The sequence below is a fragment of the Penicillium psychrofluorescens genome (genome assembly GCF_964197705.1).
Source record: "Penicillium psychrofluorescens genome assembly, chromosome: 3".
Taxonomy (NCBI): Eukaryota; Fungi; Ascomycota; class Eurotiomycetes; order Eurotiales; family Aspergillaceae; genus Penicillium; species Penicillium psychrofluorescens.
The window spans coordinates 2,383,165-2,405,317 of NC_133441.1; the positions used below are offsets into that span (position 1 = coordinate 2,383,165).

Below are 22,153 nucleotides of genomic sequence, written 5' to 3' on the forward strand. Positions count from 1 at the left end.
GCGGAAAGTGTTGGCGATTTGTTGTCACACTCTCACTCCTTCGGATTGCCGGCAGCATCTGTACCTTGTTGTCAATAAACAATGACTCGGGCAACATTATTATCGCAGAGGATGTATGCGCTCTAATTGGAATTACACCTCTGCTGCTGACCTATGTCGGACTTCTCGGGCAAATGTGAGTTGACAAAGATGAACCCTTGATAAATGTGGACTCACAAAAGGCATCTGCTAGCGATGTGGATTCCCAAAAGATAAAACCCCGAATTCTCAAACTCATGTACCTCATTGGTTTTATTGGCCTCATACTTGGTATCGTGGGAGTCAGTACCACAAGTGACAGTGGCCCCTTCCGTGCAAACGGTGAGGTTCAAGGGGCCATGGGCATTTTCATCGCCGTATTCGTTATCATGACCGTGATGACGATTTGGCTAGCTTCCCAGCTCGGGTCTGCAATGAGTGTGTGGCAAAAAAAACTGTTCCTCGCTATCGGCCTTTCTTGGCCCTTCCTTTTGATCCGGCTGGTATACTCGGCGATGGGCGATTTCAGCACTGACCCCCGTTTTACTGTCCTGTCGCCCACGGCGAGCAACACCAACGTCACCATCTACTTGTGCATGTCTGTGTTGGAGGAGCTTATCGCCATGGCCTTCTGTGTATTCTTCGGGATGTCGTCTGTGAATGAAAAAGACCGCGCGCTTGGTTTTCAGAAGAATTCTGGCCTAGCCACTGCTCAAGTATAGAGTCGGGCTTCAAATTTGAATCCTGGGCTTATGAATACATGGCAGAAAACCGGGAGATCTTGAGAAGAAAACGGGAAAGCCAGAACTGGTATGTGAAGGAGGCTGCCAGAAGGATGGCGCCTCAAGATTTTGGACGAGTTCATATATCCTGTTATTTAGTGTACGAAGTTGATGTGATACAATTATTCTCCCTAAGTACCTTTTTTTTTTTAAAAAAAAGCAGGTGCAATCTCAATTGGCTTTCGGTCTTTACGTAGCTTGATACCTAGCCTACCTACTATAGGGGTGGAACCAATCAGGGTCTCCTGGGCTTGCATCTTCACTGGAGCCAGTTGAAGATCGGCTTGAAGATGAGGAGGTGCATGTAGTTGTGAGGGAGATTGGTCCAGTCATGTATAGAATTTATGAGAACCCACTGCTACTATATGGCCAAACTAGGTAATCTGTGTGCATATTCGGTATGTAGAACAGTTCACTTAGCAGTCTACAGTACGCAAATTAACTAGTATGCAGTTGAAATTAATTGAATGTTTGTTCCAAGCTGGCCTGCGATGACACCACTACTAGCCTTCTCAGCGGCATCCTCTGCAGTCACCGTACATGCTGTGGAAGTCCGCACCCGACCATGATTCCAATGACTCCAGAATGACATCACGTCCCGGTGCAACCGAGCTATAAAACATGGTGTCCGACTAACAACAACGACCAGACACTGCAATTTCCCATCGATCCAATACTATGGCCCCTAACAAAGCCTACCATGGAGCCGGCCAGTCCAGCGTCGGTCACGCCGCATTCTACGAAGCCGGCGACCAGCGCAACGAGCCCCAGTCCGTCATCAACGAGCGCGAGCGCTACAAGGAGGGAGTGTCAGACCGTGGCAATGCCGTCAACGAGGAGGCGGAGCTGAGCAAGAGTGACCCCACGAAACCGGTGAGTTATTGTCTTACAGTGCTCTTTGATAGGTAGTTTTCTGACAGGTCATGTATTCAGGCTCAAATGCACGGAAACAAGCCTTCCAAAGGCGCTGAGATCGATCGCGAGCTGCAGCTGGAGGATGAGCAGCGGCTGCGCGAGAAGGGGATCAAGGAATAGATGAACTCCACTGTCTTTGTTGTGTTTATATCAAATGTCGTTCTTGCTAGGTTATCGTCCAGTGTAGATGGATCTGTATGTAATTGATTATGCATTATGTGCGGCATACCGAAGTTCGGTCGATATCTAATTAATGTACATGGCATGGTCGTCAAGTTTTGCGCAGGGCCTCTGAGAGGGAGGCGTGTCAGATAAAGAGAAGTGTAGTGCCAACAAGTTAGGGCAGAGTGGGAGACCGGTAGGAGATCAGATGTCCACGAAGCTTCGTGAGATAATACCAGCGACGTTCAGGTCGTCTGGTCAGGCGTATCATTTGAAGACACTGAGTCGGAACTTCAGCCAGGATATAGGGTCGGGAAGCCATTCAGGCAAACCTCAGCTCCAGAAAGATGGCACACTCGAGTATGGAATCAACGGTCCGGGGTGAACTTCGGGTCGTCATCATGGGGCTCGGCGAAGACATTGTTCCAGTAGATCTCAACCCTGTCGCAGATACCCATCTTCTGCTCCCATGTCCGGAAATCTTCTTCGAGATTGCAGGCCACCCACTTAATCTCCTCCCAGTAGGCTCTCTCGACGTCGTACCCAAACCGTGCTACGACGTCCTTAGGGGCTGTCCACGCTCGGCCGTCTGAGCCATCTTCTTTCAACGTGGGAGTGGTTTCCCATCCCGTTCCAAAAACATTGTCTCCCGGGTTGAACTTGGGGTAGTTTGCATGGATAAAGAAGATATGTGGAGCCATACCAGCGGCTGGGTCTTTCACACGCCAGATTCCCTCGCTGGTCAGGGCATAGTCCTCGCGCGGATCTGACTGGGTCATGGCCGATCCAGAAAGCCCACCCTCAGGCTTATTGTGTCCGATAGCGCCCACCCGCTCGCTTACAGTGTAGAATGGTTCTCCCATAGCAGAAGCAGCCTGGATAAATGTTTCCTTGTCGCCTTCCCCGGGCCCTCCCTGAGACAAAAGTCGGAAGTAGTGCGAAGGGCCATAGAAGTTGTAGTAGGCGGCAAGCAGCATAGACAGGAAATGCGTTCGTTTCGATACCAAAAACGCGCCGGTCTCCGATGATTGCCGAGCTGTCATAGGCGGGGCTTCCTGCCGAGAGATCTTGTAGTAGAAGGGCGATGCGGAAGAGCGCCAGAAGTCTGGCCAGGTGACCAGACCGGAAGAAATGAAAGGCTCTGAAGTCAGCAAGTCCTCGGGCTTGCCTAGCGGGAAACAGTCGGCATCCATCCACACGATCTCTTCAAAAGACGAGAACAGCACCGCAAAGATTTTGAGCTGGTAGTGCTCGATCACGTCGCTACCCACGACGTCGGCCAAAACCATACACCGCGCGCCAAGCTTAGGCAGCACATCGTCGCAAATCTTCTTCTCATATTCACTTGAGTCCTTCATATATACTTCGACAGGCAGCGTCGAACCCGCGCGTCGGAGCATCCGCAGCGACGAGAGAAACACTGGAAGATAGTTCTCGCCCGCCGTGGACACCAGCCCTCGCTTCCCTGGAGTATGGACCGGCTTCAATTCTTTTCCGGCGTTTCGGATATCCTGAACAAAATTCGCATGGGCTTGTTCCATCTCTGCCTGATCTTCTTCGCTCATGTCGGTCAGACTGGGCCGGTGTTGCTCGTGGATGGCGTCGAAATGCTCGGCGCCCGCATTGTCGACACGTTGGGGAGAGGGGCAGTGAGGTGCATTTCGTTCGAGGAGCGGCTTGAAGGCTTTCCAGAAGGCGCTCTGTCGTTCTGCGAGGGGTACTTCAAAGGCCGTGCTGGGCACCACCGAGGCCGTGGTCGACGCGGTGGTCGGCGTCCAGTATAAATAGACAGAGCTGACGAGACATATGACAAGAAACGTGAGAATGATGGATCTCGCCCGGCCAGGTCGAATGCGGGCCATGGTGGCAGAGGTTGGTCCAGTCCAGGGTGGTCCGAGGCGATTTTGCTGCCGTCGCGGCGGGCGCAGGGAGAGAGGCCAGCGGCGCACGGCCCGATGGCCTGATGTACAGGATGCTATGTATGTGCAAGGAGTCGAGAAGGACCAGGCGATTTTTGACAGGTATGCAAGCAATCCTTACCATACGCCATAGACAGAGAGGAGTTGTAGACGAGTTGAAGGGGGGAAGGTTTGGAGAAGGAGAAAGATGACTTAGCCCCCACAGTGCTCGGCTGAGACCAGTTTGAAACACGGATCTATATGGTTCTTGTCTATAGTTGGCAACATGAATATAAGGGTACAAATACATACCATATAATTATTAAAACCACTACGTTCTTTCGTTTTCAAATAAAAGGAATGCTTTTGAATCCGCTATGTTCTGCAGTTTTGTCCTCCGGTCTAGCTGTGGCACACGACATCTGAAACCGTCGATCAGGAGTCTTTGAACAGGGGTTTGTTCTATCAGGATCAAATGAAGTATCAACTAAGTTTCGGTTTCATTTGTGAGCAATTACAACTTTTACTCCATGATAAATCGTGGGTCAGACGTGGTTCCGTTGTCTACGCTCACGACATTTCATTTCGTATTATTTCTCCAATCCATTATCGTTCCAGGTTAGACTTAGCAGGGTTGATGCATTCCCAATAAGCCTGACACTCTCCGTGATACTCGGTGATATCCCTCGACCGGAAATGTGCATCCATTGGGTCAGTAATCCGTTCACATGTGGCCCGATTTCCACAATGCGAGACGCCATGAGTCGTCGTAAGGCGCTGACGCGGGATGCAGCTAGCATAACAAGTATTACGGACGCCATACTTTTGGTTATCGCTCAATCAGCCGCTGAAATTCCACATCCACATTTTCTTGAGACTTACGAGAGCGAGCAGATCCACGTGTCCACCATGATCGTATGTGGTAGACTTCGCAGATTCAGCGCATGCATGCAGCATGCTTCCAAACATGTTCGACATCCCTCATAAACAACCGAGGAGAAATGCCCTGGAGAGTCACTGTTCGAAAGCACCCACATGAGATATGGTCTATAAATGACGCTTTTGCATGTTAGGTAACGCTGGCGCAGAAAAGCACCCTCATGTGTGCGTGTTGGCTCCAGGTCGGCAGAAAACTGGAAAGCGAATGGCAGTAAATCCTTCCATTCCTCGAGCTGGTAGCCCAATTCTGAGACCACGGAAGGAAATTGCTGATTGTCGAAGCCAACCCCCGCGTTCCGGGCGTAGAGAAGGTCGTGTACACGATTTAATAGCCGCCGCATGGATATACATGCAAGGAAGTACAAATCTGATTCTTCTTGGTCATTTTGAGACCTCTGGGTGAAATATTCGCCCGGCAAGGGAATGGAAGACTCAATGCCTGCAATGCCGGTTTGGGGGAGAGCGGAGAGCTCGGCGAGGTAGTCACTGTCGCACCTGAATGAGTGGAATGCCAAAGAAGTGCAATCACGAGACCACTAACCTCTCGAGAATATAGCAAGACCAAAAGATCCGGCGAAGACATTCGAGCTGATCGGGTGGCATCTCCGAGACGTTGTAGGATAAAAGCAGCCGACATTTGGTTGCCGCCGCACTCATAAATGACCAAGCCTGTAGGGGCCTCTGCAGGAAGGCAAAGGATAACCTTTCCTCGATGCGTCAGAACGGCGAGGAATGCGCCAACGGGGCCCACGAGACAAGAGTCAAACTTACCCGGTGAAGAACAGACACTGCACTGCATCGGCCGTGAATTCAGCCTGGGCAAGATGAATCTTTTTATATGCACTATCAAAGTACAGCTCACTCATTAGCTGCTTTTGGCTCCAGCTCTCTCCGTAGTCTTCCTGGAGGGTCTCCTGTTCCGAAAATAAAGACACAATTTCACCTGCACACCCTAAAGCCATCACTAGTAAGGCCAGACATGACCTTGTGGTCTCTTCAAAGACACCTGAGGAGATCTGCATTCGCAACTCTCGCAGCGTCGCTTGGTTCATGGTCGGATACCAAAAATTGATGCTGCGCTCAAAGCTTCGCATCATTCTCTCAACCTCAAACTTTGTCATATACGGCTGGATTGCAGATGGACGCTGCACCAGCGGCGCCCGGGTGCTTTCCAGATGGAAAACGGAGAAGCCACGGTCTTTAATTAGATCGCGGAACTCAGAGAACTGCGGCCATGACAGTATAGATTCGGTCGTGGATGTGTGGAAAGCCGACAGTGTGGCATTGGATATAAGATCTGGAGCAATTTCGCTGTGGTGAGCATTGCTCACCGTGCTTGGTGAAATGACTGCGTGAGGAGAAGTGGTCTGGGATGGGAGATGAGTAGTAGGGGTCTGCGACTAGAAGCAAGTTAGAAAGAGGAAAAGCCATGCAAGAAGAAGGACGAACTAGTTTAGACGATAATTCTCGCAAGAGATTCTCGGATCGGATGGCGGCATCCAGAATTAAGTCGCTTTTGCTTTTGCTGGAATTGGCAGTCAGTACTGCTGGAACGGCCATTGAATATCTCGTCACAAACTTGGCGGTCTCGGTTCCATAGACACATGTTACTTCCATCTGCGAACACGACTCACACGGCTGGTGACCATCGCATCTAGTAACTACATGTTAGCTCGCCGAAAGCGAACTAAGAGAGCATGGATACTAACCTCACTTTTCGATGGCGACATGGGTCGCACTAGGAGCCCCGCATTAGTGGATGACAGGTTATCAAACAGAAGTTATATACCGCGTAAGAAGTTCTCTTCCTTTTGCGACTATCGTCGCCGTTCTCAGAGGACATTTTTGGAGTGAGGGAAAAGTGAGAGAACTTCCGAAACCACCGAGTGGGGACCCCGCATATTTTGTGAGCCCGTTGATTCCATGGACCGCACATGGACAGACTAACCGTCTTAGGTCTTATGGATCTGTGGATACACACATTTCTACAGAGGGAAATTTTAGTCGAGGCATTCCGCCTAATAGCGACATCTCCTCAAATGACCGAGTAAATGCTATTGAGCATCAATTGCGCGCTGACAGAATCAACGCCCAATTTGTTAGCCATCTCCGGAAGATAGTAGTAACCTGTGAGACTGTTGCCCAAGAGCTGATCGAAACAGGCCATATCGATCATGCAAATTAGACGACGGCGAGTAGAGTGCGAATTGAAAAGTTCGCGGTATTCCCACCACTTCTTGCTCGAGTCGTCGACGGTGACAGCAATCTGACGTTGCATCTCTTTGATCTGAAGCGTCACAATTATATGGTTGGCATCACTCTCGCCGTGGTACCGTGCAAGGACTTACTGTGAGACTCGGGCAGGAATGCCAACCGTAACAATGACGGAGGCTGCCAGCTGGCACCATATTGTCATCCGAAACGAGTACAGGTTGTCTTACTCTCACGCCCATAAACAATCCAACTGGCAATAATGAGTCTGACATACCACATGCAGTTGCATAAACCTGTAAGGGTCCCACGCCAGATGGGATGCACCATCTCCAAGACATAGTAGGGCGCACTGACACAGTAAAAGCTCACGCCGAAGCCAGAAAGAAACGACCAGCAAGGAACATTCCGTGGCTGACAGCCGGCACTTGGCTCCGACAATGACAATGGCGCTCGTTTGAACATGCCATTGCAACGCCCGAACAGATCATTGACTGGGCCAGGTAGCCAGACAGCTGGGATAGAGCCGATGTTGTAGATGGAAAGGACCAAGACCGTGCTGGATGAGGCAGCTTTTCCTAATTGCCATGGTTAGAAATCGAGTAGCCTGATAGGCGTAGAAGAACTCACGTACGAATATATGCTTTGTACGCGATCATGTCATTGAATCCCTCTTCAACGAGCCATCGTACCCGTTCAAGCAACCGCACAGACACTTTATCAACAAGCACCGGAACGAGCGAAACATACTGGTGGTCCACGGACTGTACTTGGTCGTCATGACGGCCTCAGCAAGCTAGATCGTCTTGCTTGTTTCCTGCAAGCCATGCTTCTAGGTAACAGCTTCAGCGTGCTCATGGCCTGGCTCATAGGCCTCCATGGCGATTTCTCGAACGATTAAGGAATTTTCACAAGATTAGAGGAGCCGTCTCACTACTAACACGATTCAAGCTCGAGTGGGTCTCTGGGAATCAGAGACGCATGAGATATTTATGGTCTATTGCGTTGGAATTGAGTCTATACAATAAATGATGCTCGGGGATGCACCTGGGCTCCAGATCGGTTAGGGGTTGGACTTAATAATCTGAATCAATAATTTTCTCGGTGAGATAAGGTCACCGAGTTTGTCTTCCCCAATTAGATTACAGGAGCCGAGTCCCAGGTACCTCGGGAGAATGTCAGAAATTCTTGAGTGGGCCTTGTAATTTGGGCTCATGATGTGCAACCGTGGTTTTTCCCCAGACCACGGCGGTTTCCACCTGGGGCTTCTTCGGTTCCGACATCCCCGAGATTGTGGGTACGGAAAGCAAAACTTATGGATTGCGGGGAAATGGATCAAGGCCATTCTCCATCGAAATGGAAGATTTCACTTGTAAAGAGGTGGTTTACCAATCCATATATCAGATTCAAATCTGTTATTCGCACCCTACGTCAACGTCAACTCCTACTCAGCAACGAAGACAGTGGGAATCCTCATAGAACGGCTTTCTGTCGCCGACGGCCATCTCACTGGAGAAAATTCCAGTTACCTGAGACCACGTACCCCAAACTGTCTATCGAAGAATTAAGAAAATGGTACAACGAAGACGATTGTTTGTTCCTCTTTCCTGCCTGGCCACGGGTACAAGCGGCTTATCTTAGCGACGGCAAAAATCGAGACATTAACCAGCGTGTATCGTAGTGGGTCCATCCCGTCAATCTCGGGGAAGCTGGATCCGAAAGGACAGACACAACCATTGGAATATGGAACAGTCCATAGCCCATGAGACCGTGCATCGACCTCTCCTCCCCGCTCGGAGCGATGATTCCCTCCGTACAGGCGGGAAGTCTATCTTGGCGGAGCTTCATTTTAGGCTACGATGTGAGCCTGCAGTCTAGATATCTACTTGATTAGCTGCTTGGCTCCATATGATGCTTGCGTCCACTAATTTTGGATGTTAGGGAGCTGGACAAGGAGCGGGGCTCGATGACCGATAATATGCTATCTGAACCGACTTCCCCGTCCAAATGCAGATCTGCGTCACTGTGTCAAATTCTCCACCAAAGTCTTCCAACAGTCTTTGGTACATAAATCCTTGCATTTGCTGATGGGAGAGACATAGATCTCTAGAAAAAAGGGAGACGTGAAACTAAGTCATACATTCACTTTCAATTGATCGCCATGTCCAGCACTACCCCCGAAACAGGGCCCAATGACTGGGAAACCCCTCAAGTCTTCCAGCGAAACAAACTTCCTCCCCGTGCCTATTTCATTCCCAAAACATCCCTGTCCTTGAACGGCCGATGGAGGTTTAACTTCGCTCCTTCTCCTCTGCTGGCGCCCAGTCCGGCCAGTGACGGACATGATGAACCAACAGACTGGACAACCATCACCGTTCCGGGCCACTGGCAACTCCAAGGACACGGCAGTCCCAACTACACGAATACAATACTCCCATTTCCTGTTGACCCGCCGTTCGTTCCGAGCCAAAATCCCACGGGCACATACCAACGATCCTTCACTGTGCCGCCGGATTGGGATCCGTCCTCGCAGCTGCGTCTTCGTTTCGACGGAGTGGACAGCGCGTACCATCTCTGGGTGAATGGGAACGAAGTTGGATATGCGCAAGGTAGTCGCAATCCTGCTGAGTTTGACGTCTCCAAATTCATCAGCCGTACTGCACCAAATGACTTGGTAGTGCGTGTCTACCAATGGTCTGATGGATCTTATATCGAGGATCAGGACCAATGGTGGCTTTCCGGTGAGTTGCCACTGATTGAAAGGGCTTTGAGTATATACTAATGCGACCGCCTGACAGGCATCTTTCGCGACGTCACGTTGCTTGCGTTCCCATCTGAGGCTCGTATAGAGGATTTCTTTGTCAAGACGGAGTTTGACGAGTCATACGACAACGCTGTTCTGAAGGTGACAGTGAATTTGACCATCACGGCACCTGTCCTGTTAGAGGCAACTCTACGGGGGTCATTGAAAACGCAACACGTGCTCGGATATGATGAGGCGACACAGAGCGAGTCTGGAAGCATCATGTTGAATATCCCAGTGGAATCACCAAGAAAGTGGACAGCAGAAACACCCAATCTTTATGACCTCCAGATTTCCCTGCGGTCTGTGACAGACGAGACAAATACACTCCAGGAGATCAAGCACAGGGTTGGATTCCGGCAGGTGGAGATTATCAAAGGAAACATCACCGTCAATGGCTCCCCAGTCCTCTTCCGTGGTGTCAACCGCCACGATCATCATCCGCTTTTTGGCCGGGCGGTGCCATTGTCATTCCTCCGAGAGGATCTTCTCCTCATGAAGCGCCACAACATCAACTCTGTGCGGTGCTGCCACTACCCATCTCAGCCTAAACTGTATGAGCTCTGCGATGAGCTCGGTCTCTGGGTGATGGACGAAGCGGATCTTGAATGCCACGGGTTCTACGATGCAGTGGCCCGCCCGCTCGATATTCCCGAGTCGATGAACTACGAGCAGCGCAAGAATTTGACCTTCGACAAGGCCGCTCAATTCACGTCGAACAATCCAGAGTGGAAAGATGCCTACATTGATCGCGCCATTCAAATGGTCCAGCGTGACAAGAATCACGCCTGTGTCGTGATTTGGTCACTGGGAAATGAAGCGTTCTATGGTCAAAACCATCAGCACATGTACGACTATATCAAGACTACAGACCCGAGCAGACCTATCCATTACGAGGGAGACATGGAGGCCCGGACAGTTGATATGTTTTCTTATATGTACCCATCCGTGAATCGGATTACCAAACTGGCCGTTGAGGAAGGAGACGATTTTGTCAAACCGATTGTGCTCTGCGAATATGCCCACGCGATGGGCAATGCACCTGGTGGACTGGAAGAGTACATGGAGGCTTTCCGCCAGCATCGCCGGCTGCAAGGAGGTTGGATTTGGGAGTGGGCCAACCATGGCTTGTGGGATGAGAAACGGGGGTTCTACGGTTATGGAGGAGATTTTGATGATACTCCCAACGATGGAACCTTTGTGCTGGACGGCCTTTGCTTTAGCAATCATACGCCGACTCCCGGCTTGGTTGAACTACGCAAGGCATATGCTCCGCTCCATGCATGGTATGCCAACGGTACAATCTTCATTGAGAATCGGCTGGACTTTTCTGCGCTGGACCATTTGCAAGCGGTTTATCAGGTCGAGATATTAGGAGAAGAGTGAGTCTCGTCTGCCTCTCCTTCTGAACGTGCAAGCTAATGACATTAATGCTAGATCTACCATCATTGCGACCGGCAGCCTCAACCTTCCAACTGTTAAGGCTGGGAAGCGTGCGGAAGTGCAATTCAACCAAGAATTGCCCGATGTGGAAGAAGGAGAGACCTGGCTGACCGTCAGCTTTCAAAACAAACACCTCTCGCCGTGGGCTCCAAGTGGGCATGAAGTGGCTTGGTTCCAGCATCCTATCAAGACTCCCGCCGTCAAACCTCGTTCTTTCCCCGAATTCCCCGTTCAGTTCGAGTCCACTCGCAGTGCGCATACAGTCAAAGGCTCCGGTTTTAGCTTATGCTTCTCACGTTCAACCGGTGGCTTGACGAGTTGGACAGTGAATGGCCATCAACTACTCGACCCAGACTCTAAGACCGGAGTGGCACTGTCTCCAGGCTTCTGGCGACCTTCAACAGATAATGATACTAAGTCCGGGACCATTGACGAGCGACGTCGGTACGGACTAGATGATATGCGAGTGCAGCTGCGAAATATGCACATCTCGCGAGTCGACCACACTCGCCTCAAGATCGTGACTGAGGCTTGGCTGGCACCTCCGGTCCTCGCCTGGGGGTTCCTAGTGACTACCACCTATACGATCGCTGGGGATGGGTCACTGACTGTCTCGGTACACGTCAAGCCTAAGGGGCCAATGCCCAAGGACTTGCCTCGAATGGGCCTGGATTTACGCCTGGTCGACGAACTTGACAATGCCAAATGGTTTGGACTGGGTCCCGGCGAGTCCTACGCGGACAAAAAGCGTTCTCAGAAACTGGGTGTCTACAAGGCTACTACAGCGCAGCTCCACACGGCGTATGAAGTGCCGCAAGAGGGCGGAAACAGAACGGAGACCCGCTGGGTGCAACTCAGCGACCACAGAGGATGGGGTCTTAGGGTCTTCCGAGACCCCGTGCAGACGGACAAGGATACCGCGAGTTGCTTCCAATGGGCTGCATCGCGCTATAGCACGGAGCAGATCGAGACCGCCAAACACCCCTGTGATCTCGTTCCAGAGAAGACGGTGCTTGTGCGAATTGATGCCGAGTCCAGCGGTGTGGGAACTGGTGCTTGTGGACCGACGACTTTGCCGAAGTACCTCGTTGCCTGCGAGGAGCGGGAGTTTCAGTTTCAGTTTGTTCCATCTTTCAGCGAGGGATTTTAGAGGCTAGACTAGGGTTTATTGATAGACTGGTGGTTCCTTTTCTGTTAGGGACTGACCACGTGACTAGTCCGCATCACGAAATGGTCCGGGTCTCACTAGTTTACTACGGACGCAGTTAGCCTTGTCGGGAGCCGGATTCCGAGATGATTATTCTTGTCGTGGATAGCAGCCGAGATAAGGCAATCGGAATAATTCGATCGTCACAGAGACGCAAATAATAGGGGTGCTATGAGGAACGCCCTCATCCTAGCTCCACATGTAGGTACAGTACAGTACATAGGATGGACACTGGCGAGAATCCCTATTTCCCTATTCCCCGAATTGCCCGGGGGATACGAGGATGGTGAACTAACTGAGCTGGAGAGTCGTAATCAAGAAGACTTAGCACTGCTAGAACGTGGATCATCATCCTCCACGGGCGGATCCCGATCCACTTTGCCGCAACGGCAACCGACTTTCTCACGTTCCCTTTCGTTTTCCCCATTAATAACTATCCTCCCCCCGGTTCTTTATTGCCCCTGGCAAGACAAGAATGCCCTCCACGACCTCGGCTTGATTGACTGTCGATCACACCTGATCTTGTCGTCCCTCGTGGCCTCCCGCCGATCCGACGGTCTCATCTTGAGCGGCACGCTGCCGACCGATGGACCTCGGCGTCTGTCTCAGTTTCTACCCACGATGACCTCTGAGGCTGCTCGCCAGATACCAGAGCCCAAAGGCAAGTCACGCCGCACCGAGTCGACGTCTGGCCCGGCTCCGAAAAAACGACGCAAGAGGACCGTCGTCAGCGGTGCTCCCGACGACTGTTTCGCTTGCTCCAAACGAGGAGCTCGATGCGACCGACGCCGACCGTACTGCACGCAGTGTCTCGACCTTGGCCGCGAATGTTCTGGATATAAAACCACGTTGACATGGGGGGTTGGGGTTGCCAGTCGGGGGAAGCTGCGGGGCCAGAAACTGCCGGTGATGGAGTCAGGTAATGCCCCGTCGGGGAGCGCGGCGAAGCCAGAGCCGCCCGCGACCTCGAGCACACCCAGTCATCCTGCACCGACAGCACCTGTGCCGACAATGGTCAGTACTGAACCGCCTCCGCCACAAACGGCACCGGACGGATCGGATATGTCGAACAATCTGGCTTGGACGATGGACATGCCGGATCCGCATACATGGTCTAATGCATCAACCGCGCCCCCGAAGATTTCAGGGCTTCCATCGCCACATCGATCAGTGATACCCAATCAGCCAGCATCAACTCTTGGAATCGAGACTTCGCCTCAGTATGCGCCTGAATCCAGCCCGACATATGCTACTGCCACCCCGACGTGGCAGGTTGCCCATCCGTGGCTTGTTCAAAATATTACGCCACCCTCACAAGAGACCGACGAGGAGGAGATAAAAGACCTGGATCACTCTATTATGTGGAACGCGGGTCACCAGCCATCACTATCCCAGCTTCTCCTGGCGCGCTCGATAGGGCGAACGCCTCGCCTCCGCTACCTGATCAGCTACTATTCCGAAGTCATCGCTCCCATGATCGTGGCCTTTGATACTCCAACGAACCCGTTTCGTACTCACGTTCTTCGCTTGGCTCAAGAAAGTGAGGCTCTGCAGGAGGCAATTGCAACGCTGGCCACCAGCAATCTGCGGCAGAAGCGATTGCGCAATCACACATCTACAGAGAGAACACTACCTGCGCGTATGTCCTCTTTGGCCCACCGTGCTCTCACAGACGAGGATTTCCAAGACCGGTATGGCATCTCAATTCCGGAAGGGTATGCCCGGGAAGAAAATCACCACCGGGGGATGGCCGTGAAGGCTCTCAACGCAGACCTGGCGGATCCACAGCGCAGACTGTCAGACTCGGTACTGGCGACGTTACTGGTTCTGTGTCTCTTTCATGGCTGCGATACAGGGGTAGCCGAGTTTCGCACACAGTTTGCCGGGGTCACGAGACTACTGGCTATCCGGATGCGCCACTCTCCCGTAATCACTGAGGAGATGAAATGGTTCATCCGCATGTTTTCCTGGTTTGACACGTTGACAGCGACGACCAACGACCGTGATGTCCAGCTCCGTGGCGCCTGTCTCGATATCAGCTCCCGGACTGATGGAGAATGGGGACTTGAAAATTTGGCGGGCTGCGACGGTCGCCTCTTCAAGTTGATCACCCAGTTGGGGCGCCTGAACATACTCAGTCAGAACCAACAGTCCGAGGTACCTGCGCCGGCTGATGTTTCTGTGGCCACCACGTCGCTGCCACCAAATATGCTTCATCCCGGGTGGGAAGAGGTCGTGCCCGCCTCGGGGGCTGCAATGGATCCTAGCTTTGGGATGCCATTCCCCATGCCTCAGAATACAGATCTGATAAGACGGCCTTCTTCTCCGGACTTTTGGACTGAATGGTACTCGCTCCGGCAGCGGCTCGAGTCCTGGCGATTCGACCCACCCACTGAACCGTCATTCCCCTCTTCACCGCTGGACACCTCGGTGATGTCATGGAATACCGCCAATTACATCTCCCCACCTTCATCCCCGACTGCTCGATATACCGTGGCGCCCGAGAACATCCAGGACGTGTTTCAAATCTCTGAATGCTTCCGCCACGCGGCTCTCCTCTACTGTGAGCGACTAGCAGAACCGACGCTCCCATCACGACATCCACGCATCCAGCACATCGTCCAGCTGGCCATGCACTGCATCTGTGCAGTACAGTCGGACGTCTACCTGCTCTGGCCATTGTTCATTGTCGGGTCAGAGTGCGTTCAGGACGACCACCGCACGACCATCCGCAACCGTTGCAAGGATATCTCGAAAGATTCCGGCTTCGTGAACAATCTCTCCTGTCTAGAATTGCTGGAGAAGATCTGGTCCGAGCACTCGGATGAGTCTTCGTTCCCTGTTTACCCGGCTGATCTCGATCCATCGCAATTGCCAGGTCCTCCTACCACCCAAGCATTCCGCTGGTCTCGCGTGATGCAGGCCAAACGGGGTGACGGGGAATATATGGTGGCATGATTTCTTTCTCTTTTTTCTTCTTGTACTGCATTATACCAGGGTTGATTTATGGGAAGGGATTTGATGGGTGTTAAATGATTAGCCGCGATTTTGAGGCTTGGGCTATGATGAACATGATTCCTTTTCAGCGCATTACTGTTGATATTATTTTGCTGTTTGGACCGTCTGAGGTGCCTCGGGCCTCTTTGCCGGTTTGGATTCTGGGCTTAGATACAAAGCCCAACTGGATGGGCAAACCAGACAGATATGAGACGCCGTGATATGCATGAATTATGTAGTCTCATTTCCGTGGATTTCCCAGGTTCCCATATTCTCCTATTCTATGTGTAATATCCTGCAAGAGTACAGGTCTTGTAATGATTGGATTCAGTTGAGTAGAAGTACAAGCAAAGGTACACACGAGCACCTATGTGATTTAAAATTGACAGTAATTTGAATCAACAGGAAACTTGAAGCGAGAGAGTTCATGGCTAGCTCTGACTCCTGTAGAGCTACCACTATCAGTAAAGGAATTGGCCCACTGAGCTTCAAGTTGAGCTTGAGACGTTCAAGGGTTTCCCAGAGTCTTGTGGATCCATGCAAACATGGTTCTCGTCAGCTCTTGAAGAGCGCCGGTCTGACAATGGTAACCAGCAACCCCGTTGAACTGATGCAGAGTAGCCTTGTTGCCTAGAGCCTTCTTAACCTCTATGGCCTGCCCTGTGGTCAAAGCATCATATTCACCGGCGCCGTCAAAAATTGGCATATCAATTCTGTCGACAACATCCTTCAGTCGATACTGTTTACTCTGGGTGAGAAAATCAGAGGGGGAGTGTGTGTAAAATGACCAGAGGCCTTGGTCCAGGCCCCAAGCAGCGGTTGTGGAGAGCTTTCCCGATCTCCGCAGGGAAAAGATCGTCTTGTCGAATTGCGTGTAATTGCCCGCCTCGTAGATAGCCAGGAGCTCAGATGGCAATTGCTGCGTAAATGAAGCATAGAGATCCCACACTCCGTCCACAAGGACCGCCGCCGCCAGTCGCTTTTCGAAAGCCGCGGCACGGGCTGCCAAATAACCACCCATCGAGTTTCCGATCAGCACCACCTTGTCCGGTTGCACGACATGCGCCTTTTCAGAGAGGAGATAGTCCATGACTGGAGTGACCACTTTCTCCCAATCTGGGATGAAACCAATGTTTTGCTCTCGACGCACAGTGGGCTGGCCGGGACCTTCGTAGGTGATACAGTTCCATCCACGTTCTAATGCCTTTGCGACAAAGTAGTGGTAGGAATCTTCTTGGGCCGCATCGTATCCGTTTCCGACCACCAAGGTTGGCAGCTTGCGATTTTCGCTATTCGGGGCGCCAAACCAGATCGCCTCAATGGTGAAATTTCCCTCCTTGGCAGGAATGCGAACACGCTTACCAGGGACTGGCAATGCAGCCATGGCCTTGTTGAAAGCGGCAGTCTGCTCGGCCCACAGGCTGTTGATGAGCGGATTACTCCAGTTGGCGTGGAGGTAAAAGTCCGTGCGGCGGAAGTAATGCGAAGCCGAGAACCAGGTGTCTCTCACGTTGATCGGATCATAGGCATTTTCTGGATTCTCTGCCTGCGCCTTTGTTTCGTTGGCCAGCTTGTGGAATTGTTCGCTATACGAGGCCATATCGCCCGCTTTGATATTTTTGGCCACGCCCAGAACGGGGTCGATATCCGATCCTCCAGTGAGCGCGTTGCCGAGCGCAATGAGGTACTGAAAGTTGAACGCAGAGTCTGTACTCAACTGCAGCGTGGGTTCACTGTCGGACTGGTTGGCTGCGAGCGCTGGATGGGAGTAAACCAATGCAGCCACAAGAGGGCCGAAACATGCAGAGGGTTTCATGGTGACGAAAAGCAATGACAAAAAGAATAATATGGTCGTCGATCAATGTTCCAACCGTTTTCCGAGGTGTGGGTTGTGGGAAACTGATATGCTCGTGAACTGGAACTTCCCTCTTCCCTCGCGGTCCCATTGCCCTTCTTATACCTTGACTTTTTTCCGAAAGACCAAGGCAGCAGCATATTCCGGACATGAACCGTCTATAGACCTAGCAAACCGAGTATGAGCTTTGCGATGGAGCTTTCTGACTGGGAGATTGATGAGTAAGACCCACGGCAATCACCAGTCGCTGTCGATCCCCGCTGGATGATGACCGCCAAGCAATGCCGCCTGGTGGGCGCTAGACCGGATTGGGGGCATCTTTTGCGACTGCTCAAATGCCCGGGACCCACTTGCCCGGATCACCTGACTCGGTATGCTGCCGCCTAGTTAGAGGTGAGTGGCTAGTCCGGATAAATGATGGCCTCGTCGCAACAATCGCACCCGTTTCGGGCTCACAGATCCCACAATGGTCAACCGCGGGCGCTCGGGAGGCTGCGCTACATGCAAGCAAAGAAGGGTGAAGTGCGACGAAACCAGACCCAAATGCCGACTGTGTCAGCGTCTCGGGTTCGATTGCGAATACAAGACAAGATTTGCCAATCTGAAGTTTAGAGATCAAAATTACAAGTTCCCGAGAGCCGGCACAATGATGCCGCGGTCGGTGGCAGAACCCGACACGGCGGTTCCATTCTTTCTTCAGCATTATGCAAGCATGGGCCGCCAATTATCCTCCGCGCGAGGCTTCTATGAAGTGCTGATTCCAGTCTACTCCTCTCAACCGCAAAATTCAGCACTTCCTCTGGCAGTTTCAGCGGTGGCGTCAAAAGTCCTGTCTTTATGGCGACACGATCACTCCCGGTCACCCCAGGAGAATTATACCCGAGCGGTCAATTGTCTTCGGAGCACGATCCAGGATCGCGATGAATGTGGTAAGCCAGCGACTACGCTGGCAATCCTGTCCCTCCAGCTATACGAAAACATTTCTTCGGTATACGGCCTCCGCTCAGGCACACGGATACACCACGATGGTGCAGTGTCGTTGCTCCCATTTTTAGATTCCAACTCTACCAATCGGGTGACCAACAAGTATATTCGCGGATTTATCCTTCACACCGAGATCTGCTCCGCCATGCGCCAGGAGCGTCGTTTACAGGGCATTGTGCATCCATGGCTGGAAGGCAAAAATCGAATGGATGCACCGGAGAACCTGAGCTCGGTTCTAGACAACATAGGTGCATCGGTTGCCGAATTACAAGCGAGATACATCCAGCTAGTAACAAAAAGGGGCATCATGGCATCGCTGCCAGCTCTCAGAGAGATCAGAATGGAGGCAAGACGCATTGATGATCGGCTGCTGAGCTGGACACGAAACGTGCCAGAGAATTGGCTCCCGCTGAAAGTAATAAGTGGACAACACATCGATCCTTCAATTCCCACTTATCGCTCTATCTGTGAAATCTATCCTACATGTTCAGTTGCGACAATCTGGAATTTATGGCGCGTTCAACGCCTCTTGATCATTAAGATCTCCCTCGGCGCGCTAAATTCTCTCTCAACGCACGGGGCAGATGGCCTCACAAGCGATGAACTACTGTCAATGCAGGAGGATATTGTCGAGTATATAGATACTTTCCAAAGTCTGGTGGACTCCATATGCTACAGCGTCCCATTCTACCTTGGCAATCGAATGACACCACTGAACATGGCCGACTTTGACGACCCGGCGATTCTGCTTCCCAGTTGCGATTTCTTAGTTCATGGCGACGAGGCTCTGTTGAATGAGAGAATGAATGACTCACAGGCTTCGAAAGATGGGCACAGGCGCCATATTCACGCCCAAGGACCCTGGCACGTCATGACGCCGCTAAGCCGTCTGCTCACATTCTTCCTGGATGACTGTGGACAGCTACTGGCGACCTTCCTCAGACCAGGACAACAAGAGTGGATCCGTGAGCAGTTCTTGCGTGTCACTACATTGCTTCATCTCCCATCAATGCAGGCTGGTGATGGCAAGGAAGAATTGCAACTTTCAAACTTGTTACCTCAAGGTTCTGAAGACACCCGAGTTGAGCGTCTTGCGAAAGACATCAGGCAAGGCTTTACCTTTATGAGTGGGCCCTGAGCACTATCAGGAGTTGCTACAAGAAGGCCCAATTTTCATTCAAAAGTCGAAAGTTTTATCGTATTGAGATGAAATGCTAAGGGTCAGTAGCCTTGTCAGATAAAAATGAAGATTTAACAGCCTGGGAATGCCTAACACCTCGTTTAATACCGCAGGTATCACGGGAGCGGTCTTTGCGGCACGAACACGGAAGGGGTCCCGGTACCGATATGTTCGTTTCAGAGCCAGAACCACTTCTGTCTGATCCTAGCCGAAACGATTCAGAGCTACCTGCGTCACCAGTATGACCTAGATAACCAAGGGTTGGTGGCGTACACCATAGAATGCCCTCTCACCTAGTTGGTTTAAATAAGCCGGTTCGAGCAAAGTTTCCGGGACATAGCTGACCAGGTTTATCGACCTGGCTGTAAACAAGCCATCAATTACGATGTTGATACCCATTGAAACTCCAAATTTTTTGAGATCAGATCCTTCGCCGCGGTTACTGCTCTGGTACTTCAAGGAGAACAAGGATTTGTGTTGTGTAGCAGCCGCAAAGGTCACCTCCTCGGCATAAATCGGTGCGAATGGCTCGAAATGAGTGTTAAGATACCAACGCGAGACACCCTATGACAGCCCGTCTAGGGGTGAGCTAATATGATAACCGTGACTTTTGTGTGTTTGGAGGCCGCATCCTCTGGAAGGCAGAGGGTCAGCCAGAAAGGATGATGGGGCGAGAGCCTCGTGACTGCCTGGTGGCAAAAGAGCTATGAAGATTAGGGGGTTTGGTCTGCGTGATCCGTGCAGCCTAGAGCTAAAAATCACTTATCCACACGGAATCCTGCTTCCACACGGAAACCTGCTTCCTCCGATATCCGGAATTCCGCCTTGCTTTTTCTATTGTTGGGCGAACTCGTATTTCCCGCAATATAAAGCGCGCACTGATTTAAATAAATTATTATAATCATTTTGACTAAATGGGCACGTACCACCTGCAGGCGGCGCCGGTTGGCCCCGAAAGTGTAAATCTTAATCGGAAGCTCCATCCATCAATCAAGACGAAGAACGAAAAAATCTTCCCGGCACAGTAAATGAGATCATTGGTTTGACCGCGCCCAACAGAGCGCTCGACCCCACTTATAGTATCATTTATGTTTGTTGGTCTCACTGGGTCGTGCTTGCACCCTATCAAAATCTTTGGAAGATCTGCGAACCAAAGGGAAAATACCACGCAAATCAAGCTCTCGGGGTAAAGCTTCGCCGAAGCTTGTACGCAGGAAGGGCTTGGCTACTGGCCCAATTCGGCTGCGGCAGCTAGTTCACCACGCCACGTTATCAAGGGGTCTACAGTGGCTACATAGTATATGTGATAATCAGAAGTGAGAAACAAGAAAACAGCAGATGAAATGTAGGTCCGTTCGCTGAGGGTGGTATCCAACATTTTCGACCACGAGTATAGTCATAGATAAGTGACGTTACAATGTTGGCTCCTGGTCCTACTCAGCTTCGCGAACAAAATCAAGGTCTCTACGAGTATTGGAGGCTACACCAAACCCTAGCCTGAAGAAATAAATTAGTTGGAAATGAGGGGAATGGAAGGAAATCATTCTCAGATGCTTCAAATAGTGCCCGGTACTAGAATCTCCTGCTATAGAAGTAACGTTGGAGAGGGATAGCCCGGTGGTTCATCGAGCGTGAGCAAGACTGAAATATTTCTCTATTTGATCTTAGTACCGAGGGCTGTGAAATTGCGAAGCAGACAGTAATGATAGTGGCCTAGACCTAGCCAGTGCCTTGCTCCAGGAAGTTAGCTTGCTTTTGGGGGCTTATCTCCATCCCAACAGCTCGGTAGCTAGCTTATTGGTTCAGAGGCCATAGCACGAACGTGCAGCGGCATTGATCAATGAGGATTTGTAATATGTTGGAAATAATGGAAGTATCGAACGTAGTTGATAGGGTGTCTAACCACCTTTTTCGTATAAAAAGGAGCTCGATATCCTTCAACAATCACAGTGACTATCCAGAAAACACTTCTTTTGGCTTTCTGAGCTGTTTACAATAGCAGAAATTTTTCAGGATGCGTCTCTTCAGCACTGTTGCTTTTCTTTTTGCTCTGGGCTCTCTTGCAGCCGCTCTCCCTTCAAGCAACGGACCCTTCAACGAGCTCGAAAAACGTTGTTGGGGTTCGGGTGCAGCATGTGACCCCAGCGCATCACCCCCCCAATGCTGCGGGTATTGCGACAGTACCTGTGTCAAAGACATCTGTGACCATTACTGTTCTGGTAGTGATGTTCCTGGGTATGTTCGATTCTCTCGCTCTTTACTAGACAGACCAACTTGGAGGCATTCGAGCTTGGTTGTAAACAATTAAGTAAAATTTTGGCAACTTCCTGCTAATCTGAGAGTTTATAGGGGTTCGGACCCTCCAGGACGTTAATTATACATTACCGACTTTGAGGAAAGGAAAGCAGTCTTACGCCACCGACTGCTCAGTGCAGGCTGTTGAAGATTGGAGCCTTCATATTAAGGAACCAACACTTGTCGGCCAACACTTGTCGGCATCTCTCTGGCCCAATGGCTGCCGATTTCTTTGAAGCTATTCGGGACTGGGTCGCAGCTCAGCGCCCGGTTATGCAGTTTGCTCATCTACTTCACGTTCTCTTATGCTTTCCTACCCGATTCTTTCATAGACCACCGAGTAGCGGTGTGAAAGAACAGTTTTGTATGCGTTTATTCACAGATAACAGTTCTCAGGGAAAGGGAATAAATGTCCCTCTGAGAACGACCAGAAAATAGTATCAGAATGCACTTTGAATTCTTCT

General features: G+C 51.1%; 6 protein-coding genes across 6 annotated transcripts; 4 read left to right on the top strand and 2 right to left on the bottom strand.

Annotated features, from left to right (window-relative positions):
• Positions 1-1,478: 1,478 nt before the first annotated feature.
• On the top strand, positions 1,479-1,835 carry PFLUO_LOCUS5032 (uncharacterized protein; the record flags this gene model as incomplete). Its single annotated transcript, XM_073782441.1, has 2 exons — positions 1,479-1,673; positions 1,734-1,835. The coding sequence occupies 2 exons, from the start codon at positions 1,479-1,481 to the stop codon at positions 1,833-1,835; spliced, it is 297 nt and encodes a 98-aa protein (XP_073639097.1).
• Positions 1,836-2,245: 410 nt separating this feature from the next.
• On the bottom strand, positions 2,246-3,739 carry PFLUO_LOCUS5033 (mannosyltransferase; the record flags this gene model as incomplete). Its single annotated transcript, XM_073782442.1, has 1 exon — positions 2,246-3,739. One exon carries the CDS (start codon positions 3,737-3,739, stop codon positions 2,246-2,248), a length of 1,494 nt encoding a protein of 497 aa, XP_073639098.1.
• Positions 3,740-9,086: 5,347 nt separating this feature from the next.
• PFLUO_LOCUS5034 (Beta-galactosidase (Lactase)) lies at positions 9,087-12,321 on the top strand (the record flags this gene model as incomplete). Its single annotated transcript, XM_073782446.1, has 3 exons — positions 9,087-9,666; positions 9,724-11,110; positions 11,166-12,321. The coding sequence occupies 3 exons, from the start codon at positions 9,087-9,089 to the stop codon at positions 12,319-12,321; spliced, it is 3,123 nt and encodes a 1,040-aa protein (XP_073639099.1).
• Positions 12,322-12,999: 678 nt separating this feature from the next.
• On the top strand, positions 13,000-15,336 carry PFLUO_LOCUS5035 (uncharacterized protein; the record flags this gene model as incomplete). Its single annotated transcript, XM_073782447.1, has 1 exon — positions 13,000-15,336. The coding sequence occupies one exon, from the start codon at positions 13,000-13,002 to the stop codon at positions 15,334-15,336; it is 2,337 nt and encodes a 778-aa protein (XP_073639100.1).
• Positions 15,337-15,883: 547 nt separating this feature from the next.
• On the bottom strand, positions 15,884-17,191 carry PFLUO_LOCUS5036 (uncharacterized protein; the record flags this gene model as incomplete). The annotated part of the gene is made up of 1 exon (XM_073782448.1): positions 15,884-17,191. One exon carries the CDS (start codon positions 17,189-17,191, stop codon positions 15,884-15,886), a length of 1,308 nt encoding a protein of 435 aa, XP_073639101.1.
• Positions 17,192-17,942: 751 nt separating this feature from the next.
• On the top strand, positions 17,943-19,352 carry PFLUO_LOCUS5037 (uncharacterized protein; the record flags this gene model as incomplete). Its single annotated transcript, XM_073782449.1, has 1 exon — positions 17,943-19,352. One exon carries the CDS (start codon positions 17,943-17,945, stop codon positions 19,350-19,352), a length of 1,410 nt encoding a protein of 469 aa, XP_073639102.1.
• Positions 19,353-22,153: the final 2,801 nt, after the last annotated feature.